Raw genomic sequence first — 24,694 nt, 5'->3', positions numbered from 1 at the left:
TCTAACCCATCCACCAACCATTAGTGTTAATCTATTAACTATAAACATAAAACTTTGGGATTTAAATGTCCTGCATGAGTTTGGAGAGCAAATTCTGCTTAAACCATAACCCCCTCTCATTTCTACTTTCTCTGCCAGCTCTGTTGATGCCTCAAACCAGTAATTGTGACTTCCTTCTTGAGTTTTAGCCACTCTTCCCATGTAGTCTGGTATCTACCTTCAGGCAAGAAGTACATAAAGGCTCCTCTCATCTAGTTTGTATTTATTTCCTCTTCTCAAGGGTAGGCTTCTTCTCAGTTTCTGCCTTTTAGTAATGCTCCAGTGTCTTAAAATTGTTGTTTTTGTATTTTGGCCAGAGATTATCATTGTTATTTCTAAGTATAGTATAAACTATTCCACTGTTTTATGTGTGAATCTTCTATGTTTTCATTTTTAAAAAAAGATCAAAAGATTTATTTATTTATTTTGAAAATCAGAGTTAGAGATATTTTATCTTCTTCAGAGAGAGAGAGATCTTCCATCTGCTGGTTTACTCCCCCAGATGGCAGCAATGGCCAGTGCTGGGCCAGGCTGAAGTCAAGAGCCAGGAGTTTTATGCGGGTCTTCCAGTTGGGTGGCAAGGTCTCAAACACTTGGGCTATCTTCTGCTGCTTTTCCTTCCTATGCCATTAGTAGGAATCTGGATCAGAAGTCGAGCAGCGAGGACACAAACTGAACGGGATGCCATCATCACAGGCAGCGGCTTAACCTGCTGTGCCACAACCTCAGCCACTGTGTTTTCAGTTTTAAATTTTCTGAATCCTTATGTTTATGGTGTACGTGTTATAAATATCATATAGCTTTTATTTAAAAAAAAATCCGAATGTGACAGTTTGTCTTTGGTTACATTTAAAAGTTGTGTAATCTTAATTAAAAGTACTTTTAAAAGATTTATTTTTGTTTTAGCAGGTAAAGCCACTGCTGCATCGGTTTGACTCCTGGCTACTCTACTTCCGATCCAGCTCTCTGCTGTGGCATGGGAAAGCAGTAGAAGATAGTACAAATCGTTGGGTCCGTGCATCCATATGGGAGACCCAGAAGAAGCTCCAGGCTCCTGGCTTCAGACTGGCTCAGCTCCATTGCTGCCATTTGGAACCAATGGATGGAAGACCACCACCCGTCCTGCCAACTCCATAATTCTGCTTTTCAAATACATAAATATTTATTTATTTTTTAAAAGATTTATTTATTTATTTGAAAGTCAAGTTACAGAGAGAGAGAGAGAGAGAGTCTTCCATCCAATGGTTCACTCCTCAATTGGCCGCAATGGCTGGACCCACACCAATCTGAAGCCAGGAGCCAAGAGCTTCTTCTGGGTCTCCCACGTGGGTGCAGGGGCCCGAGGACTTGGGCCATCTTCTGCTTTCCCAGGCCATAACAGAGAGCTGGATTGGAAGTGGAGCAGCTGAACCGGTGCCATATGGGTCGCTGGTGTTTCAGGCCAGGGTGTTAACCCGCTATGCCACAGTGCCGGCACCAAATAAATATTTTTTAAACATTTATTTATGAGAGAGATTGATTCTTATTTTCTGGTTCACTCTTCAAATGCCTGTAACAGTTGGGGGACAAAAGCCACGTGGGTAGCAGGAACCCAATTAAAACCATTACCATTGACCCCTAGTGTGCACATTAGCAGGTAGCTGAAATTTGAAATGGAATTCAGACTTGAACCCAGGCACTCTGGTAGGTGATGTAGGTATCTTAACCATTAGGCCAAATGGCTACCCCATTTTTAAATCTTATTTAGTAACTGAAGCATTGAGATTTATTTCTATCATTTCATTTTTTGTATTCCATATGTGTCATTCTTCATCCAGTTTTTTTTTAAAAGATTTGTTTATTTACTTTAAAGGCAGAGTTACAGAGAGGTACAGGCAGAATGAAAGAGAAAGAGGGAGAGAGAGGTCTTCCATCTGATGTTGCACTCCCCAAATGGCTGCAGCAGCCAGAGCTGAGGTGATCCGAAGTCAGGAGCCAGGAGCTTCTTCCAGGTCTCCCGTACAGGAGCCGAGGACTTGGGCTATCTTGTACTGCTTTCCCAGGCCATGGCAGAGAGCTGAATCAGAAAAGGAGCAGCTAGAATTAGAACTGGCGCCCATATGGGATGCTGACACTGCAGGCGGCAGCTTTATGTGCTTTGCCACAGTGCTGGCCCTAAAATGTATTTCTTCCTTATCACATTGAGTTGTTTTCTGGTATTTTCATTTAATAAAGAATTCCTGAGCTCTTTGCCTTGTGCTGAGCAGTGTAGCAGTGTTAAAATATAAGTCCCGGGTCGGTGCTTTGTGTAGCTGGTAAAGCCGCTGCCTATAGTTCTAGTGCTGGCTGCTCCACTTCTGTTCCAGCTCTCTGCTATGGCCTTTGAAAGCAGTGGAAGATGGCCAGTGTCCTTGGACCCCTCCTTCCATGTGGGAGTTCCAGAAGAAACTCCTGGCTCTTCACTTTGGATCAGCCCAGCCCCAGCCATGGAGGCCATTTGGGGAGTGAACCAGTGGATGAAGACCTTTCTCTTTCTACCTCTGCCTCTGCTGCTCTGTAAATCTGTCTTTCAAATAAATAGATAAATCTTTAAAAAAAATACATATATATGTATAAGTCCTTGCACTGTTGGTACTTAAAAGATAATTAATACATATTTTGGTCTATATTAGTATTTGATGCTACATACAAAGTAAAACATTAAGAAAGGATAAATAATACCAGTGAGGTAGAGATGCTATCTTGTGGATGATTCTGCTGTCTTAAGACATTTCATAACATTTTCTGCTCAAGTGTGAAAAACATAATTTCCATGGTAGAGAAGCCTGTGCTGTAACTAGAAAGTCCCAGAAAAACAAAGATTTCAGAGCCAGTAGCACATGGAAGGTGAAGCTGTGCACTTGATGGATTTCCCACAGGAAGTATGGTTAGGTTAGTGTCAAAGGGGCCTGAGATTATCCAGGACAGATTAGGAAGAACCAATAAAGGACACTATGAAGTGTGGTCAGAAAAGTGGAGGAAAAAAGGATGACCCTGGGTACAAAGAGAAGTTTTATTTATAGCCTGTCTATTTAAAAAATAATTTTAGAGGACTGAAACATCAAGTAGAATGAGTCTGGATAAGAGACTGGTATTGGTAGTTATGTTGGTAGTTAGGACATTAAAGGGACTTGATCAGGTTAATGGTTCCATTGAAGTGAAGCTGGCCCTTAGAGGTGGAGAATAAAGACTAAACACATAAAGATAGCAAAGAAGAGAGAATTGTATTTGAGGGAAGAAGATATCATTAATGAAACTTCAGGGCTAAGATTGGTATTGTGGCAAAAATACAGAGCAAAACCTTAGAAAACATTGTAGCTCCCTGACCTGGAGGAAGTTCCTGATGGATTTTTTTACTTCTCAGTAATTATTCCGTGAGATGCCTGGGGTTTTCCATTGTTGATGATGGTGGTGTATTTCCTGTTGCCTAGGTTCATGGCTGCGAGGAGAAGATTCATATTTTCTGAAACCTCAACACATTGTACTACATGACTAGGTGTTTGTTAAGAGAGAAATGAAACTTGGAAAAAAATTAATGACACATTCTGGCTATTGCTCTCAAATGCTGGCAACAACTGGAACTGAACTGGGCTAAGTTAAAGCCAGGAGCCAGGAATTCCATCTGGGTCTTTCATGTGGGTGTAGAGACTCAAGTACTTCTAGGCGCATTGCCAGGAAGCTGGATCAAGCTGGATCGGAAGCAGAGTAGCTGGGACTCGAGTCCAGGCACTCCAGTATGGGATGAGGGCATCTCAAGCAACAGCTTCACTTGCTGTACCATAGCACCTGTCCCCAAAGATTTCTATTTTGAACATGCCCGTTCAACCCTATGTCACAATTCTGTTTGCTGTTCCCCACACATTAGTTGCACTTTTATGATTGTCTACCTGAAATACCCTGTTGCTTTTGCTTTTTCCTAACTCAGTCCACTTCCTTAGTGATTCTCCTTAACAGTTTTTCTGCTTGGTACATGGTAGCCCCTTGCAACTCCTTCCACCTTTTGCAAAGATATATATATAAAGGCATTTTATAAATTGTGACATTTTAGACAAGCTTACTGTCTTAGTCTGTTTTCTTTTGCTATGCCAGAATACCTGAGGCTAGTTAATCTTGAAAGCGGTTTATTTTGGCTCACAACGTTAGAGACTGGGAAGTCCAAAGTTAGGTAGTTACATCTGGTGAGGGCCTTGTGCAGCATGGTAGAAGGCGGAAGGACAAGTGAGCATGTGCAGAAGAGGTAAAACACAAGGGGGTAGCCTTGGTTCATAACAACTTGTCCTCTCAGTAATTCATCCCATGATAATTAACCCTCAAGAAAGGCATTAATCCTCCTAACAACTTTGTTATCTCTTACAAGCCCCACCTTTCAACACCACCACAAAGGCAATAGAAATTTCAGCCTGAGTTTCAGAGGGAATAAATTCTATTCAACCATAGCACTTAACTTACCTATCACCCCAAATTGTACGAATGCTGGGATAGGGGTGGACTTTTTTTTTCTGGAGGCCGGGACGGTGGTGTATGTGCCTCAGACCATTTAGCATCACGTCTTGCACATATTTGACAAAGTTTGAGTGAATTAGAGATAGATGTTTCTATGGTAGATTCAGTAATACTTTGGACTGGTTGCACCCCAAGTTCTAGTTTGTAGCCATTAAATTTATATTGAAATTCTACTTCTATACAATTTCCTGTAAAAGTAGACTTCTTAATATAGATCCTTTACTGATTTATTGCTGCAGTATTTTGTTTTTTATTCACGAGACACATACCTAACTAAATTGGTGATTGTAGTTTGTAGAGTGCTGTATCAGGATGTTTTTGACTATAGTAGACTTCCTAGTTAATCATTGAGGACTTTATCTTCTCATATGAGAAATTTGGACATAGGAGATTTCAAGGTTGGTCTAGCTCTGTGATCATCTGAGTCCTTGTCATCCTCAGCATGTGGAAGATGGCTTTTCTCATCGCTGTGTGATGGTTATAGCAATTTTAAGTGTGTTGTACAGTCTCCAAAAGTAGTGGAAAAGCCTAGTTTCTCCTTCTGTATCTCTGAGAGCATATAACTTTTCCAGAATGGTTCCCAGTAGACTTCCCATTGGGTCCCATTGGTCAAAATTTGTCAGTTCCACTGGCAAGAGGAATTGAGTGACCATGGTTGGCTTGTATTTTTTAGGAGTAGATAACTTAGTAGCAAGTGATTACTTAGATTCAGTTTGGGGTCTAATGCAGTGAAAAATGTGGGAGTAGGATTAAGAACAAATGATGTCTGCCACAAATGTTGTCCTGTGCCTTTGACATTTAGACCTGGAAGGTTAATATACTCATAGTATTCTTAAAAAAAAAAAAAAAAAAAGATTTATTTATTTGAAAGGCAGAGGCAGAGAGAAAGAGAGGGAGGGAGGGAGGGAGAGGTGTCTTCCATCTGCTGGTTCACTTCCCAAACAGCCACAACAGCAGGAGCTGCACCAGTCTGAAGCCAGAAGCCAGGAGCTTCTTCCGTGTCTCCCACAAGGGTGCAGGGACCCAAGGACTTGGGCCGTCTTCTACTGCTTTCCCAGGCCATAGCAGAGAGCTGGATTGGAAGTGGAACAGTCGGGATTCGAACCTGCATGCATATGGGATGCTAGCTCTGCAGGCAGCAGCTTTACCCACTTTGTCACAGTGTTGGCCCCCTTCATAGTATTCTAGGAGTAGGAAAGATAATTTTACAGTATTTCAGTTGAGTTTCATTTTGGATTTCAGTAATACTGTACTCATTGACTCCTTCATTCATGTAATAGACATTGACTGAACTCCTGTTGTGGGATATACTGTGCTTAGCATTGGGGAAGTATCTGAATAAGATAGTCTTTGTACTTAGGTGGCAACAGAGTCTTAGGTGGAACAGAGTCACTGAAGTAAGGGGGTAGAATAGAGTCATTCTGAAATAAACTGATTTTAAGAAATTTATTTTTCAACAGGAGATGTGGGACATATGGATTTGGGATATGAATTCATTTGAAAAACCACTGTGGGGTAAGTTCATGGTTGGGAGTGAATGCCTTCAAGGTTGTGCTTTACTTTGAGATTTGATCTTACAACTCTGTAGACTTAAAACTTATATTAATTGGACTTTATGCCTCATATTCATTCAAGGGAGTGACTCATACTAAATCCTAGTAAGTTGGAAAATGTAAACATAAAGCACAGTCCCCCTAGTGATTAACTAATATATTCACTTCTCATTTGGGTGGCCAATTTAAAGACTAAATGAAGAACAGCATCAGAAATCATAAGATAACTTATTATATAGGGTTTAACTTGCTTGAGCTTAACAGTAATCCTGTCATGTGATATGGAAATAATTTGCAGAGCCAGTGTTGAAGGTGCGGGATCAAAGTTTGTTTTTGAGTTTCTCTTTGTAGTATTTCAAATGACCATTTCAATTCTCACTGCATCAAGTACATGTATAAAAGATTACCAGTTGTTTGTTGCATCTAAGAAAGTGCCTCTAGAGATATTATTTAATATTTACTGAGTGTATTATGATTTAGGAGTTTGTTGTGCATGCCTTCATTTAGTGGAAGGTGGGTGTGTCTTTCTCATTGAAAGGAATAGAGATTCAGGTTTTCACAAATACTGCTACTAAAGTCAAATAACTAATAAGGGTTGGGGCTAAAATATGAATCCAGATTTTAACTTAGGCTAATAGTTATTCCCTGATGTTTTGATATGCTGATTGTGTTGGTTGTTCCTAAGACTGCATTGCCAGGTTCAGTGTTGAGCTAGAAGGACTCAGGATTTAGTAGAAGATTGTACTAATAGGTAAGATTTATTACAGCAAAAGGATACAAAGCAATATCATCAAAAGGGATTAAGTCCAGAGGAAACCAGATGTAAGTTTCTACCAGTCTTCCTCCTGTGGAGTCTCATAGGGTGTGTTTAATTCCTCAGCAGTGAATTGTGACAATACATGTAAAATGTAGTTACTGGAGAAACTCAGAGACTCAATGCCCAAGGTTTTTATTGGGGTCTGTCACATAGGCACCCTCTGTCACATAGGCACCCTCTGTTTAGTACATGCCACACTTTCAGAGTCCCAGAATGAAAGCAGGTGTTTAGCATAAGCCATATTGTTTATGCAAATGATTTAGACACATTGAGCCACACTTGAAAATTTAGGGAAAGTTTTATATCATTGTGGAGAACTCTGATTCAAGTTCCCAGACACCAGCCAAAGACCAACCTTGCCAACCAATCCTTTCTAAGGATAGCAATTTCATGCCTGCCTTGTTTTTCCTGAAAATTGGTTTATTCATTTAAAGAAACTGTGATTGGGGCCAGCGTTGTGGCATAGTAGATAAGGCCACTACCTGTGACACTGGCATCCCATGCTGGTGCTGGTTTGTGTCCTCGTTGCTCCACTTCCAATCCAGCTCTCTGCTGATGGCCTGGGAAAGCAGCAGAAGATGGTCCAAGTGCTTGGGCCCCTGCCACTCATGTGAGATACCCAGATGAAGTTCCTGGCTTCAGCCAGGCCCAGCCCTGGCCATTGCAGCCAATGGGAGAATGAACCAGTGGATGGAAGATCTCACTCTGTCTTTCCCTCTCTCTGTAATTCTGATTTTCAAATAAATAAATAAATCTGAAAGGAAGGAACAAAAGAATGAGTGAACTAGTTATGTCCATTTAGCCTCTGACAAATAATAGAAGAAATAGATGTTATAGTAAACCAGTTTTTTAAAAAATTAGTTACTTTTGTTTTATTTGAAAAGTAAGAAGACGGAGCTCTATCTACTGGTTCATTCCCCAAATGCTCACAACAACCAAGTCTGGCCAGGCCAAAGCCAGGAACCTGGAACTCTTGAGTCTCCCACATGCGTGGTAGGGACCTAAATACTTGAGCTATCATCTGCCTCCCGGGGTGTGCATTAGCAGGAAGCTGGATTGGAAGCAGAGGAGCTGAGACTTGAACCAGGTACTCAAATATGGGATGTGGGCATTTCAAGTGGTAGCTTAACACACTGTACCAATCACCTGCTCCAAAACCAAGTTTTTTAATGTATCTGTTTTGGGTGGTCCTAATCATCGATTTACTAGAATTCATAACCCAACACAAAGTTGTATTCATGGCTAAGATGTGTTACAGCAAAGAATACAATGTAGGAACCACAAGAAAAAGATATATACAAGTGAATGCTAGGGAGATCAGATTCAGACTTTTAAGTCTCCCCTAAGAATTACATGGACACACTTTGCTGTCTATCTGTGAGTAACAGAGACATGTAGAAGATATCTCTAAGCAAGGTAAGCACACAAGTGTTCTTAAAGGAACCTGGTCACTTAGGTACCTTTCTGCTATATGACTTTCCTGGTGACTGAAACTTGGTACTTCAGGTATCAGGTGCACATCGTGATTCTTGATGGTTATTTTATTTTTTTAAAAAGATTTATTTTATTTATTAGGTACAGAGAGAGGTAAAGCCAGAGAGAGGTTTTCCATCCTCTGGGTCACTCCCCAAATGACTTTAATGGCCAAAGCTGAGCTGATCCGAAGCCAGGAGGCAGGAGCTTCTTCCAGGTCTCCCACGTGGATGCAGGGGCCCAAGTACTCGGGCCATCTTCACTGCTATCCCAGGCCGCAGCAGAGAGATGGATTGGAAGTGGAGTGGCTGATACTTGAACTTGTGCCCATATGGGATGCCGGTGCTGCAGGCCAGGGCTTTAACCCTCTAGATGGTTATTATTTTAAATAATGCTGACAGACTGGTACATTCAGGCTCCTTTCCTGGAACATACTAAATAAAATCATTAACTAGTGACTGTGAACATTCCAAGAGTTTAGTTCTCTGACTTTGGCTAAGGTCATTGCCAGCTTCAGGCATCCCCTAGAGATTAGCAAGACTGAGTAATAGACTTGCTGTGTTAACTGTTTCCTCTCACTGTCTGAATGCAATATTTAATGCTAGATATTCTTTTTTGAGTATGGTAGTATTCTAAACTTAAAAATATATATAACTGATCGTAGAAATAGTTGACAGATTTTATTTCTCTGAAGGGAAGCTTTGTAAATTCTTGTCTTTTAGGGATTTATGTAATGGTGACTTTCACAGTTTTCAGTTTTGCTCACAGTATTTTTATTATATAACAAGCATATGTTAGAGTTACATCAAGATATTATAGATCATCCTTCACTTCATGAGGGTATTCCTTGTGATGGCTTTTAAATGCGGTGGGATCCCTTTTTAGAGAATTTGCAGATTCACAGAAATAACAGTTTTACAGAAAGCAGATAAAACCCATAGACTAAAAATTGTCTGATTCCAGGGTTTGAAACTAATCTTTATACTTTATTTATTGATGTTTGCTAACTGTTTTGTATTACATTAAAAATAAAAAGTGGTTGGGGAAATTTCCATGCTTGAGAAAGGAAGTTGAATTAACAAAGATAAATATTTCCTTATTACATAACTTCACGGACCATTTAGAATAATATACAATATGAGTCTTCCAGGGTGAACAGAATGTTCCCATAACTTATTTGACCATAGAATTTCTTGAGTGAGGCCTGCCCAGGTATGGGTTCAACAGTAGCAACATTCTTTAGAGTAAAATGGGAGATTGGCAAACTCTGTTTGAAGGACAGTAGTAAGCCATTAAAGGATTTGTGGTAAAGGAGAGACAGAAACAAAACAACTATAGAAAAAACTTTGGGTACCAGAGTTGTGGAGTAATGGATAAAGCTGCCACCTGTGATGCTGGTATTCTTTATGGGTGCTGGTCCATGTCCTGGCTACTCCACTTGTGATTCGTCTCCCTGCTAATGGTCTGGGAAAAGCATCCAAAGATGGCCAAAGTACTTGGGCCCTGCACCCACATGGGAGACCCAGATAAAATCACTGACTCCAGCCTTGCCCAGCTCCAGCCATTGTAGCCATCTGGGGAGTAGACCAGTGGATGGAAGATTGATCCCTCTCTCTTCCCCTCCCCCTCCCCTCCCCCTTCTCTCCCTCCCTCTTCCCACCTTGAGTCCCTCCCTCCCTCCCTTTTTCTCCCTCCCTTTTTCTCCCTCCCTGTCTCTCTTCCTCTCTGTGTCTCTTCAAAAATAATGTTCAGGCCCAGCCTGTGGCATAGCAGGTTAAGCTGGCATCTACGTATGGGCAACAGGTTGTGTCTAGCTGCTCTACTTCCAATCCAGTTCTTGCTAATGCACTTGGGAAAGAAGTAGAAGATGGCCCAAATGCTTGGGCTCCTGCACCCACGTGGGAGGCTTGGATGAGGTTCCTGGCTTCTGGCTTCAGCCTGGCCCAGCCCTGGCTGTCAGTGGGTATTTGGAGAGTAAACCAGCAGATGGACGATCTCTTTCTCTCTCTCTCTGTCTTTACCTCTCTCTCTCTAATTCTGACTTTCAAGTAAATAAATAAATCTTTTAAAAAATATCATTTTGGAAAACAGTTGAGGGATGTTTTTAGAATTCTCTTGAGTTTAACTCCTCTTCACATCATCAGCTTCTTTTTATGATCTGAGTTTTTGGACTTAATTTCTCAGAACAGAATTGTGCTACCACAGATATTTGGATATTTTCAGTTACTGTATTTCTTATGTAGTAGATGAAATAGCATACTGAGTAATCAAATGGTCAATAATGATACTGCATTCTTTGCCTTGTAAAAACAAGACCTTTTAAGATCAGGAATAAAACAAAGATGTCTGTATTATGCTGGCAGTATAATACTTTATAAAGTGGCTAAATTTAAAATCAATCAATAAAAATCAGGTGCATTTTTGTAAATCAACAATCAAAATGATACTATTTCCCATAGAAAAAAAGAATCTAACAAGTGTTTTGCAACAAGTTGTTAATATTGAAAAATCTTAAAGAAGTTCTAAATATATGGAAAGGTGGAACATTTTTGTGGACTTAAAGACAGTGTTGTAAAGGTAGCAATTTTTTCCAATTATTTGTAGATTTATTTCAGTCTAATCAGAATTGTAACTTTTTTTTCTTTAAAGATTTATTTTACTGGGGTTGGCATTGTGGTACAGCAGGTTAAGCCCCCACCTATGATGCTGGTATCCCAGATGAGTGCTGGTTTGAGTCTCCGCTGTTCCATTTCCAATTCAGCTCCCTGCTAATGTGCCTGGGAGAGCAGCAGATGACCGCCCAAGTGCTTAGGCCCCTGTCACCCATGTAGGAGACCTGGAGGAAGCTCCTAGCTCCTGGCTTTGGATCGGCCCAGCTGTGGCTGTTTCCACCATTTGGGAGAGTGAAGCAGTGGATGGAGGATCTTCCCCTCCCCCCCATGTCTGTATCACTACCTCTCAAGTAAATAAATAAATTTTTTAAAAAGTTTAAAAAAAGATACGCTGTAAACTGTTGAAGATACTTGTAATACATGTAACTGATACAAGACTGTATGACACAAGACTGCATAATGCATAAGGCTCTTTACAAACTAACAGGAAGACAAAACAACCCATCTAGTATGATTAAGCAGACATGGGTTAGAGAAGAAGAAATGAAATGAAAACTGTCAGTGATAATGGGGAAATGTAAATTAATGCTGCATTGATTAACATTGTAAGAAATTAAATAGTCTGGCAACAATAAGTATTGCCAAGGATATAATACATCTACCAGAACTCTGAGATGGTTTGCTTTAACAACCTGGGAAATCAAGTTGGTGATATCTAATAGTATTGAAAATTACATACTCTATGACCTAACATCCTTACATTTATACTCTGGATCAGAGGTTAGTATGAGTTAAGAATGGTTTTTAACACTTTGAAATGATTGAAAAACATTAAAAGAATATTTTGTATTTTGTCATATGAAAATTATAGGTATTCAAATTTTGCGTGAATAAACTTTGGAATATTGGCACACTAACTCATTTACACATTAGTTGCAACCATTTTGATGGTATAGCACCAGAGTTGGATGATTGCCACATATTGTGTCCTGCAATGCCTAAAAATCTTTATTATCTGGCCTTTTGCAAAAAAGTTTGCCAATTTTTGCACTAAATAAATACTTTTGCATATATGTACCAGGAAACATGATCGAGAATAGTGAGAGCCAGACTATAGTTGGCCTGGCTAGGTCGTTTCACTGTGGCCCTGGGGCAGGGTCTGTTACCAGAATAAACACTTTCAGGAGGGAGGGCATGGAAGGAGTAAAGGCCAGAATCATGATCATCTCACTTTGTCTGTTGTACGTCTGTTCTTTAGGTGTAAAACAGAGTGTGTGGCTTTTGACAAAGCTTTATGGATATCAGGGCTATTCTGAAGTAAACTTTAAGACATGATGGTGCTCAGTGGTTGTAATGGGTAGAAATGTTAGATGCGTTTCCTTTTCTTCCTCCCTAATAAGGACATTTAAGACACTGAAATAATTGAATCAGATTAACATTATAAACTTGCCTTAAAAATGACATATCTACTCCCTATTTTATTTTTTTTTAAAGATTTTATTTACTTATTTGAAAGAGTTACACAAAGAGAAGAGAGGCAGAGGGAGAGACGGAGAGACAGGGAGGGGGGAGGGAGAGAGAGAGAGAGAGAGGTCTTCCATCCAATGATTTGATTTGCTCCCCAACTGGCCACAATGGCTGGAGCTGCCCTGCTCTAAAGCCAGGAGCCAGGAGCTTCTTCCAGGTCTCTCACTCGCGTGCAGGGGCCCAAGGGCTTGCGCCATCTTCTACTGCTTTCCCAGGCCACAGCAGAGAGCTGGATAGGAAGTGGAGCAGCCAGGCCTTGAACCGGCACCCATATGGGATGCTGGCTGAAGCTTCAGGCCAGGGCATTAACCCGCTGCACCACAGCGCCAGCCCTTACTCCCTATTCTTAGTGACTATGACACAACACAATTTTTAATGAGGGCATGGATTTGTAGTTAGTTCCATAACTTCTCTTTTCTGTGTTTGCAAGCACTGTACATTGAGTATAAGTTACATTATAAATAGGAAAAATAAAAAACATTTTAAAGTGTTACTAGGAATTAGTTACTTAGATTCTGACATTCTATAGATACTAAACATTGTATACTCTAAATGGAAACATTTGAGCCAACAAATTTTATAGGAATATGTACCATGAGTACCCCAGGCCATAAGCTTATTCCTCTGGTCTCCAAACTTGTGGTAGTGCTGGGAAGTAATTAGAAAAAGAGAACATTCAAGTTTATATGGACTATGCATCACTTTGGGTATGAATTTTGAATTGATTTTTACTATTTTTGTTAAATACTCAGGGAGAATGAGAATGTGCTGAAATCTGAGAGTTGTTTCATGCTTTTGGCTTCTGAATTTGCCTTCTCATGACTTAAGTTTGACCAAGTTGGCAACTCAAAGACAGTTGGCAGAAATATTGGCTTAAATACTTCTCTGCCTCTCAGATAAATAAATTTAAAAAACAAACAAAAACATAGACTTCATAGGAATTGGGGATGATTAAACTGAAGCCTAAGGAGATAGAGCCAGTGAAACTAGTAGGTTTGGTTGGCCAAAATAGCTGCTACTTTGTTTTGAGAACTTTGGCTTCAGTTATCTATTCACATATTTATTATAATTGGATCTAAATGTATTTTTAACTCTATGGTAGGGTGCTTGTCCTTGTGCCAGTTTTCTCCTCTGATTTGTAGTAGCACCGTTCCAGTTTTCCATATATGTGTGGACTTGTTTATGGGTGTATATGGGTTTAGATATTTCTGCTTTATTATAAATCCAGTTCCCAAAGGCTTATTTGGATGTTGATTAGAATTATAATGAATTTATAATTTCAGGAATAAGCTGATTTTTTCCCCTAAAGGTGGTATATTTATGCTTTTTAGGCAGGTGTTTTAATCCCTCAGGTTCCACAGTTGTCTCCATGTCTTGCACAACTTTTGTTAAATGTATTCCCAGGGGTCCATGCTATGGCATAGTAGGTTAAGCCACCGTCTGCAGCACTGGCATCCATATGGCTGGTTTGAGTCCCTGCTGCTCCACTTCCCTGCCAATGGCCTGGGAAAGCCGTGGAAGATGGCCCAAGTGCTTTGGGCCCCTGCACCAACATGGGAGACCCAGAAGAAGGTCCTGTTACTAAAATGCACAATGTTGTGATAGACAGTGCTTTTGCTATGAAGAAGAGTCCCAAATGGGGCTGTTAGTTTCCTTCCTGTGAAAGAATGCAAAATTGCTAAGATGAAGGTAGCACCAGCAGTCTTTGGAAAATATGGAAAGTTCTTCCCTTTTCTTTTCTCTCCTTTTTTTTTTTTTTTTTTAAAGATTTATTTATTTGAGAGGCAGAGTTACATAGAAGGGGGTGGGGAGAGACAGAGAGAGATACCTTCCATCTGCTGGTTCACATCCCAAATGGCCACAATAGCTAGAGCTGGGCGGTAAGGACAGGAATTTTCTTGTGGGTCACTCACATGGGTTCAGGGGCTCAAGTACATGAGCCATTTTCTGCTGCCTTCCTAGGCACATTAGCAGGGAACTGGATTGGAAGTGGAGCAGCAGGGATTCAAACTACCGCCCACATGGGATGCTGGTACTGCAGGCTACGTCTTTACCAACTGTGCTGCAGCACCAGTCCTGGAAGGTTCTTTCTTTAGATTTCTTTTGTTTTCTGAGCTTTATTTAAGGTCTCTGGATCTAATGTAAATTTATTTTCCACTGCCTCCTAGATTATGCCTAGTCTTTTTGAAAGAAGGGAGACCATGTTAATGTTCTTTTGTTTTGTTTCTTTGTTTCTTTTTTTTTTTTTAGAAGATTTATTTATTTATTTGAAAGGCAAAGCTACAGAGAGGTAGAAACAGAGAGAGAGGTCTTCCATCTGCTGGTTCACTCCCCAAATAGCCACAACAGCTAGAGCTGGGCCAATCCGGAGCCAGGAACTTCTTCTGGGTCTCCCATGTGGGTGCAGGGGCCCAAAAACTTGGGGGGGCCATCTTCTGCTTTCCCAGGCCATAGCAGAGAGTTCACTTTCCAGCACTGGTGTATGGCTCTCAGCTGGTGGAGTCCCGAGCCGTGGACACCCACATTCTCCACGTAAATCCACCATGACCCTCTAATTTCGGTAGAGTTTTCTCTGCCGTTTTTCCCTAACTCTTCCCTGAGACTACACAATCTCCACTTTTTAAAACTATCTTCTCCTGGGCTAGAGCAGTAAGCTTCCTCTCTGCCATCTTGGAACTTCCCCATGTTAATGTTCATTATAAAAGATCATTATGAACCTAAAAACAAATTTATTAATAGAACACAATTTTTAATAATTTAGTCCCACAACTATAAAGAAACTAGCCCATTTTTACATTGAGGAAAAAAAAGTCATGATAATTTTAAAAGGCTGATTTTGGGATATAGTAATTTTTTCTGGTAATGGAAAACATTGTGTCAAAAATATAAAATTTACTGGTACAGAAACAGATGAATAGACCAATGGAACAGAATTGAAACACCAGAAATCAACCCAAACATCTACAGCCAACTTATATTTGATCAAGGATCTAAAACCAATTCCTGGAGCAAGGACAGTCTATTCAATAAATGGTGCTGGGAAAACTGGATTTCCACGTGCAGAAGCATGAAGCAAGACCCCTACCTTACACCTTATACAAAAATCCACTCAACATGGATTAAAGACCTAAATCTACGACCTGACACCATCAAGTTATTAGAGAACATTGGAGAAACCCTTCAAGATATTGGCACAGGCAAAGAATTTCTGGAAAAGACCCGGGAGGCACAGGTAGTCAAAGCCAAAATCAACTATTGGGATTGCATCAAATTGAGAAGTTTCTGTACTGCAAAAGAAACAGTCAGGAGAGTGAAGAGACAACCGACAGAATGGGAAAAAATATTTGCAAACTATGCAACAGATAAAGGGTTAATAACCAGAATCTACAAGGAGATCAAGAAACTCCACAAAAACAAAACCAACAACCCACTTAAGAGATGGGCCAAGGACCTCAATAGACATTTTTCAAAAGAGGAAATCCAAATGGCCAACAGGCACATGAAAAAATGTTCAAGGTCACTAGCAATCAGGGAAATGCAAATCAAAACCACAATAAGGTTTCACCTCACCCGGGTTAGAATGGCTCACATACAGAAATCTACCAACAACAGATGCTGACGAGGATGTGGGGAAAAAGGGACACTAACCTACTGTTGGTGGGAATGCAAACTGGTCAAGCCACTATGGAAATCAGTCTGGCGATTCCTCAGAAACCTGAATATAGCCCTACTGTTCGACCCAGCCATCCCACTCTTTGGGATTTACCCAAAGGAATTTAAATTGGCAAACAAAAAAGCGGTCTGCACCCTAATGTTTATTGCAGCACAATTCACAATAGCCAAGACCTGGAACCAACCTAAATGCCCATCAATGGTAGACTGGATAAAGAAATTATGGGATATGTACTCTTTACAATACTATACCGCAGTAAGAAACAACGAAATCCAGTCATTTGCAGCAAAATGGAGGAATCTGGAACACATCATGCTGAGTGAAATAAGCCATTCCCAAAGGGACAAATACCATATGTTCTCCCTGATTGGTGACAACTGACTGAACACCAAAAAGGAAACCTGTTGAAGTGAAATGGACACTATGAGAAATGGTGACTTGATCAGCATAGCCCTGACTGTTAGTGAACAACTTAATACATTATCCCTCTTAGTATTTTTTTTTGTCTGTTCTACTTAATATGACTGGTTTAATTCTGTAATTAATACACAGTTATTCTTAAGTGTTGAAATTTAACTGAAATGTGATCCCTGTTAAACATAAGAGTGGGAATAAGAGAGGGAAGAGATGTACAATTTGGGACATGCTCAAGCTGGCTTGCCCCAAATGGTAGAGTTAGAAACATTCCAGGGGACTCCAATTTAATCCCATCAAGGTGGCGTGTACCAGTGCCATCTCACTATTCCAAGTGATCAATTTCAGTTCACAGTTGATCATAATGAAAGGACTAAGAGTCAAAGGGAGCACATAAACAAGTCTAGTACCTGCTAATACTAACCGATAGAATAAATAAAGGGGAGAGTGATCCAACATGGGAAGCGAGATACTCAGCAGACTCATAGAAAGGCGGATGTCCTAAACAGCACTCTGGCCTCAGAATCAGCCCTAAAGGCATTCGGATCTGGCTGAAAAGCCCATGAGAGTATTTCAGGCATGGAAAGCCAAGACACTCTGACAAAAAAAAAAAAAAAAACAAAAACCCACACACACCTAAATGAAAAGTCTCTGTGAGTGAGATCCCAGTGGAAAGAACAGGTCTTCAAAAAAGGAGGTACCTTTCTCTGAAGGGAGGAGAGAACCTCCACTTTGACTATGACCTTGTCTAAACAAGATAAGAGTTGGAGAACTCAAGGGGCTTCCATAGCCTTGGAAACTCATGACTGGTGCATAGGGAGATTACTGATGCCATAAACAGGAGTGTCAATTTGTAAAGTCAACAACAGGAGTCACTGTGCACTTACTCCTCATGTAGGATCTCTGTCCTTAATGTGCTGTACATTGAGACTTAATGCTATAACGAGTACTCAAACAGTATATTTCACTTTGTGTTTCTATGGGGGTGCAAACTGTTGAAATCTTTACTTAATGTATACTAAACTGATCTTCTGTAAAAAAAAAAAAAAAAGAAGAAGAAGAAGAAATTATCGATTCCCAACTTGACTCTCACTGGGATTAAACATGACAATAGGTCTGATCTGATTTCATCATCATTTAAAAAAATCATCTATTATTTTTCACTTTATGTTTCTGTGTGGGAGCAAACTGTTGAAACCTTTACTTAATGTATGCTAAACTGATCTTCTGTATATAAAGAGAATCGAAAATGAATCCTCATGTGAATGGAAGGGGAGAGGGAGTGGGAAAGGGGAGGGTTGCGGGTGGGAGGGACGTTATGGGGGGGGGAAGCCATTGTAATCCATAAGCCGTACTTTGGAAATTTATATTCATTAAATAAAAGTTAAAAAAAAAAGGAAAAAAATATAAAATCATCTTTGAATTTCGTAGCTCAAATAATGAAGTCTTAAAATAGTTTTACTGTATTATTTTAGGGTTTGTTGTTTTGTAATCTCTTAAAGTACCCAAATTTGTTGTTGGACAGTTCTCTTCAACCCTGACTTCTGCTTCTCATATGTTGATTGGTTCTCCCACTGAGTTTTGTGTGCCTTTTGGAGCAGGGTCTCAGTTTTCTTTGTATCCTTAATATCAAGGACAGTGAAGGACATACAGAAGATGCTTAATAAGGTGTAAATAATAGAATAACTTTATGATAATTATGGAAAAAGCAGATTTTTTATGACGTACTAGCTTTTCATAAACAAAATTTAAATGATATTGGTTTACTTATTATGTATGAAAATTAGCATGTTACTTCCAGTGCTTGGTGCAAGTAAACAATTTTTAAAAACAACTCTTTAGTAAGCAAAATTATCTTCCTTACTTAAAGAAGCATTTTTCCATTCTTTTATACTTTATATACCTGATGGCAGTGACAAACACTGGTGGCAGCAAACTTGGTACTTTGTCTTTAATTTTTAAAAGATATATAACTAGCTTTATTTTTTTATTAGCATGAGCAATAAATTTTAAGATGTTAAATTATTTATACTCAGTGAGATTTTACCTTTAATTCAGTTATGCTAATTTAAATGAAACTATCAAGTAATTCATTATAACTTATTCTTCCTAATATATTTAGCTAAACAGCATATTTGAGTGTCAAAATAGCCAAAATGCAAGGTGCATTTGATAAATGAGAGAATTCTTTGGGTCTGGTCACTGAATGTGAATATACAGAATGGACTGGGAATCACTGGTTGTTTAAATTCCTGTGATAATTACTACTTAGTTTTTGCTTTAACATGTAATATAATATAGCAGTTAAACAGAAAAGTAGTTTAAGACTCATGTGTTTGATGGACATGAGATAGTAGTTTACTATTTGATTTTCATTTTTAATTACAAGGAATCAAATACTTTTCTACATGTTTATTGTCTATTTAAGTGTGCGTTGTGCCTGTTTACATCCTTTACCCGTTTTCTATTGGATATTGCTTTGGAGGAGCTATTTTTATAATTGTGAAATTTAATATTATTAGTGGAATTAATTCTTGTTAGCTGATATTCATATTATATAATTAATTTTCTAGTTTGTGACTAAGTCAGTCTTCTCTTTTTCTCTCTATAGGGTATGAATGTGATTTCTGATGAAACTGGATTGGAATAATTTTGATGATCTTTGTATATTTATATATATATTTTAAAATTTTGCATTTGACTTAAAGTGCCATGAGAAAATTTGCATACTGCAAGGTGGTTCTAGCCACCTCCTTGATTTGGGTACTCTTGGATATGTTCCTGCTGCTTTACTTCAGTGAATGCAACAAATGTGATGAAAAAAAAGAGAGAGGACTTCCTGCTGGGGATGGTAAGTGATATTTTATAATAAAACTGTTTTGATAAAGATATCACTGGTTTTTACTAATAAATTTGGATAATATAAACTTAATTTTTTAGATTAATAGAAATTCCTAGCTTTCTTATATATATTATGATCATATTTCCTACAGTTTCTGGTGGGTTCTTCCAGCAGTTAAAAGTATTAGAGTATCATATTGAATTGCTAAATTCAGTATTGGTGTGCATTATTAAATGTAAACATTCTACAAGTTACTTTGCACTACCAAACAATGTTAGGAATCTCATAGTTGAACTGTCAAAATTATACAGAGCAATCTAATGCCGTACTGCTGGGTAGAGTATTAAAATTGCTGTAACATTTTGTCAAAAGAGATTTTTCCTGCACTCCCATCTCAGTCTTATGAGGAAAAGTCTTATGAGGAAAAATCTTTATAGTTAAATGTGATCTGAGAGTTCTTTTTGCTAATGCTCTAGATAACTCCAATTAACGCTTTAAGGGAATGGCTTTTGAAAAGATCAAGATATGGAATAGGGCTAAAGTGAGATCACTTCACTATCTGGAATGGCTGCACTGAAGATCAGTAATTCAGCTTTTCTGAACTTTTTGTGATTAAAGAATATATGTTTATATAAAGCACTTGTACTATTTTTGGGAATAACTTGCAAGTAATTACTCTGTTGTTTCAACATAAGTTTTCTGTGAGTATGTAACTCCTTAAAATTTTTCATAGTTTTATAGTAAGAATGGCATTTGATCCCCTAAAATTAATATTCAAAAATGTTTTGTTGGATTTGTAACTGTGCCTACTTAACAATAATTTTTAAAATACTCATTTGAAAGGCAGAGAGACCTTCCATCTTCTGGTTCATTCCTCAGATGGCATCAACAGCCACTTGTGCCAGACCAAAGCCAGGAACCGGAGTCAGAGAAAGAGGTCTTCCATCCACTGGTTCATTCCCCAAATGGCCATTAGCAGACAGCAGATTGGAAGAGGAACAGCAGGACACAAACCAGTGCCCATATGGGGTGCTGGTGTTACAGGTGGAGGCTTAGCCTAGTACTCCACAACACTGACCCCTCAAACCATAATTTTAATAGTTGAGTTTATATAACCAGTCTATTTATTTATTCTTGGGAAATTTGTCTAAAATTAGGCTTAGTTGCTAGCAGTAGATGTTGATAATACTGAGGCTAACCTTTAACTTTAATTTTCACTTTCTCCATAAGTCTTAATGAAATGCATTTTTATTCAAAGTCATCCTATTAATTTGCATATTTACTTTATGGCTCAGGTGTTTAAAAACTTTATTGGATAACAACACACTTCTTTCTTAACTTGCTAGAGCTATGCTCTCTGTGTACACTTAAATCAAAAGGGAGGTATTATCATTCACCAGTAAGAAACCCTAATGTTCTTTCCCCCTCATTCTGTATTAATTCATTGCCATTTATAGTGAGAGCTCATGGTGTTCTATCTTAAATTCAAAGCTTTGAAGGCAAGAAAGAGTAGGGCCTGATAGAATGTGAAGATTGACTCAGTGAAATTTTTTTTAAAGATTTATTTATTTATTTGAAAGAGTTACAAAGAGGGGGGGGGGGAGGGAGAAAGAGAGAGAGAGGTCTTCCATCCAATGTTCACTCCCCAATTGGCCGCTATGGCCAGAGCTGCACCAATCCGGAGCCGGGAGCCAGGAGCTTCTTCCAGGTCTCCCACGCAGTTGCAGGGGCCCAAGGACTTGGGCCATCTTCTACTGCTTTCCCAGGCCACAGCAGAGAGCTGGATAGGAAGTGGAGCTGCTGGAACTCAAACTGGCATCCATATGGGATGCCAGTGCGTCAGGCCAGGGCATTAACCCACTGTGCCACAGCACCGGCCTGGTGAATGTTCTGAAAACAGTGATGTGTGCTGGGCAGTGTGCTAGTTGTTAGTGATACATAGTTGAATGAAAAAAAGTTTAGACAAATTTCCTACCTTCCTTCCTAGTCTAATGAAAGAGAAAAAATAATTATAAAATACTGGTATAATAAATATTGTACTAGAGAGTTACATGATAGAAATTAAGGGAAGGTCTTGGGCATTGGAGATTGTAAGAAGGAAGTGTGCTGCACTTGAATATCAGCAGCAGGTGTTTGTTGGAGAAGTATAGAAGGTCCAAGCAAAGGAAAGCAGCTTGTACAAGATAAACCAATGCAAGAACAGATTTGGTGGATGACAGAATATCAGGTAAGAGCATGAGATGAAACTTGGGAGGTGGCACTGAAAACATCCCAGAATACCACAGAATCCTATAGCATGCCAAGGATTTTGAACTTCATCCTGTGGGCAGTGGCATGCCCTTGAGGGATTTTAAATGAGGGAGGTAAGTCCAATAGGGAGTTAAGTTCCTTATTGGAACTGGGCTTTTAGAAGAAAGCTTTCTTTGGTCATGTGGCTGTTGGATTTGGAAGGACATGAGATAGGTAGCAGAGCCTAGAGTCTCGTGGCCTATACTAAAATGATACTAGGAATGGAGGGAAAAAAAATCTGTGAAGTATTTAAATAGTGAAATTTATCTAACCTGGGGAGCCATCAATATTAAAAATAAGAAAGATTTTAAGGTGACTCTCAGGTCTCCCTGGTTGCATGAATTGGTATGAATTAGGGGTCCAGAGGAAGAGCAGCTTTGAGGAACAGTTGAATGGATGCAGTTGGATTTGAAATATTTTCTTTGAGATGTTTATAGGGATGTTCTGCCATAAAGAATGGTCAAGGTGGAGAATGTAGGTTGTAGGCTAAGTCCTGTATATACTTCACGCTGCCAGGGAGCATGTGGAGGGTTAGAAGAAGATTCACTGTTCAAGAGTATGTCCTAGGGGGGCCTCTAAAGGAAGAGAAGAGTTCTCAGGAAGTCAGATATGAGAAGCCAAAGGGAGTAGAAGCCCTGGAGTGACATTTACTCAGAGTCTACTATGATGAAGGTGGAGTGTGTGTAATTTGTTTGGTAATGGGGTTTTTGTTGATCCTGGCAAGTGCCAATTTAGGGAATGATAAGCTTGGAAGGGAAGGCAGTGGAATTGATGTACCAGTGGAGTAGTAGAGATACGTGGCATTTTCTTTAGGAAGCTTTGGCACAAGGAAGATGAGCTAGTGCAATAGGTTAAAAGAAAATATAGAGCCAAAGTTGGTGTTCTTTATGTATGTATGTGTTATTTATGTTGGGGAAGAGGTTTAAAACATGGAGAGAAAGAAGATATACTTGAAAGAGCAAAGTCTCAGTGCGTGAAATAGTGTAATATCAAAATCATATGAAGGGGCTGGCGTTGTGGCATAACAGGTTAAGCAGCCTCCCGCAGCGCCAGCTTACCAATGGGTACCATTTCAATTTCCTGCTGCTCTGCTTCTGATCCAGCGCCCTGTTAATGTGCATGGGAAAGCAACACATGGTTCAAGTGTTTGGGCCCCTGCCACTCACATGGGAGACTTGGAAGAAGCTCTTAGCTCTTGGCTTCATTTTGACTCAGCTCCACTTGTTGTGGCCATTTGGGGAGTGAACCAGTAGATAGCAGATCTCTCTCTCTCTCTGCCTCTCTCTCTCTCTGCCTTTCAAATAAACTAAATAAATTTTTTTAAATACACATGAAAAGTATATTCTGAAAGAAGATTATAAGGTTAACACAGTTTTGAAAACCACTAGTGGCATGAACTTCAAAAAGGAGTAGGTTTTGTACAAAATACAAAGTCTGAAAAAGAACATGGAGCAGTGAGATAATATCATTGCTTCCAGAGAGAAGGGTGATAAGCAAAAGATTCTCCAAGGAAAGGTGATGTCAGTGGGGTTTTGGAGGGGAGCTGGATTTCAGTTAAATCTGTGGCCTGTGTGTGTTGTGGACAAGATGATTAAGAAGCTTTGTAGAGATTGGATTAAGATGGCAGAAAACTCAAGTTTTCTGCCTGAGTCTAGGATTAGATAGTTTAAAAAAAGTGGAAAGAGTGCAGTCTCAGGGAAGAGTTAGGGAGAAAACAACAGAGGAAACTAAGTAAATTGGAGGAACACAGTGGACCTACGTGGAGGACACAGATGCACGCAACTTAGGACCCCACCAGCTGAGAGCCTCCATTCCAGTATTGGGGAACAAGGGGAGACCAGACTGTAGCAGCCCAAGCCACTGGCAAAAAAAGCTGCAGGAAGAACCAAGAGGGAATCCAGCTTCGAGCCCCTTTGGGGATAGTATACCCACCAAACTAGAGGAGAAACAAAAGGGGGGCATGTTTTCTTTCTCCACAGTCATCCTGCAAAGGTACCCTAACAAGCTGACAAAGAGCAAGTGCCATTTTGGACATGCGTAACAGCTACGCCAGCACTGAGCCAAGTGGAGACTCCTGAGTCTTGTGGGGAAAACAGACTGGGGGCTGGGTGCTCGTGTCTCTGAGAGACTTGTGTGCTGGGACTGTGAAAACTGCCGAGGCTCTGTGGGAAGACTCAGGGTGTGGCAGGGACATCGGGCAGGCACTGTGGAAGGCTCCACATGATCAGGGCTCACTGGTTACCTGGCAAGAGACATTGCTGGAGAATCTGAGCTTATACTGAGGACTGCACAGATCCTTTGTGTGGTCCTCGTGGCAGAGCGGATGAATAATATACTCACTGGGGCTAGCACCCAGGACTGGTCTCCTTCAAGGAGAGGAGCTCAGCTGAGTCTATGCTAAAAGACAAGAGAAAACCTCCTCTTTGATTAAAAAAAATTTACCATGCCAAAACTGGGTGTGTTACCTCAGACACACCCTTCACCCTGGAGCACTGAACAGAACTCTGGCCACTCCTACCATATGCCTCTAGTTATTCCCTGAAAGCACAGTCCACTAATCCAATCAGCCATAGTCCAAAGATAAAAGCCACAGCAAAAACTCAAAGAAACCAATGAGTACCCCACAAATGCTGAATAACAAATGGACCAATCCAAGAAATAAGAACAAGGAAGACAACATGACATCCCCAAAAGAACACAACACCTCAATACTAGATTGTGAAGATGATGAGATTGAAGAAATGCCAGGAATGGAATTCAAAAAATTGATCATAGGATCACTTAGAAGTAATCAAAAGCAAATGCATAAACTAATAAAATCCATACATGACATGAAAGAAAATTTCTCCCACAAAATTGAGATCTTGAAGAGAAATCAAAATGAAATCTTGGAAATGAAGAATTCAATAGAACAAATAAAAAATACAGTGGAGA

General features: G+C 39.7%; 1 protein-coding gene across 6 annotated transcripts in view; it reads left to right on the top strand.

The window, feature by feature from the left end:
• The window catches only part of GALNT1 (polypeptide N-acetylgalactosaminyltransferase 1), a 150,302-nt gene that overhangs the window by 43,557 nt on the left and 82,051 nt on the right, over positions 1-24,694 (top strand). For 3 of the 6 annotated variants that reach the window (XM_089305805.1, XM_051851985.3, XM_051851986.3), the window contains exons 2-3: positions 6,021-6,075; positions 19,241-19,480. In XM_089305805.1, the coding sequence (XP_089161931.1) occupies positions 19,342-19,480 (139 nt within the window). In that variant the 5' untranslated portion in view covers positions 6,021-6,075; positions 19,241-19,341. The remainder of the gene's footprint in view (positions 1-6,020; positions 6,076-19,240; positions 19,481-24,694) is intronic. The other 3 variants (XM_051851988.2, XM_051851987.3, XM_089305804.1) reach the window with 2 other exon arrangements.

The sequence above is a fragment of the Oryctolagus cuniculus genome, chromosome 10 (genome assembly GCF_051225735.1).
Source record: "Oryctolagus cuniculus isolate XC-2025 breed Fujian yellow rabbit chromosome 10, ASM5122573v1, whole genome shotgun sequence".
NCBI lineage: Eukaryota > Metazoa > Chordata > Mammalia > Lagomorpha > Leporidae > Oryctolagus > Oryctolagus cuniculus.
The sequence above is the reverse complement of the archived record's forward strand: the minus strand, read 5'-3'. Positions and strand labels throughout refer to the sequence as shown.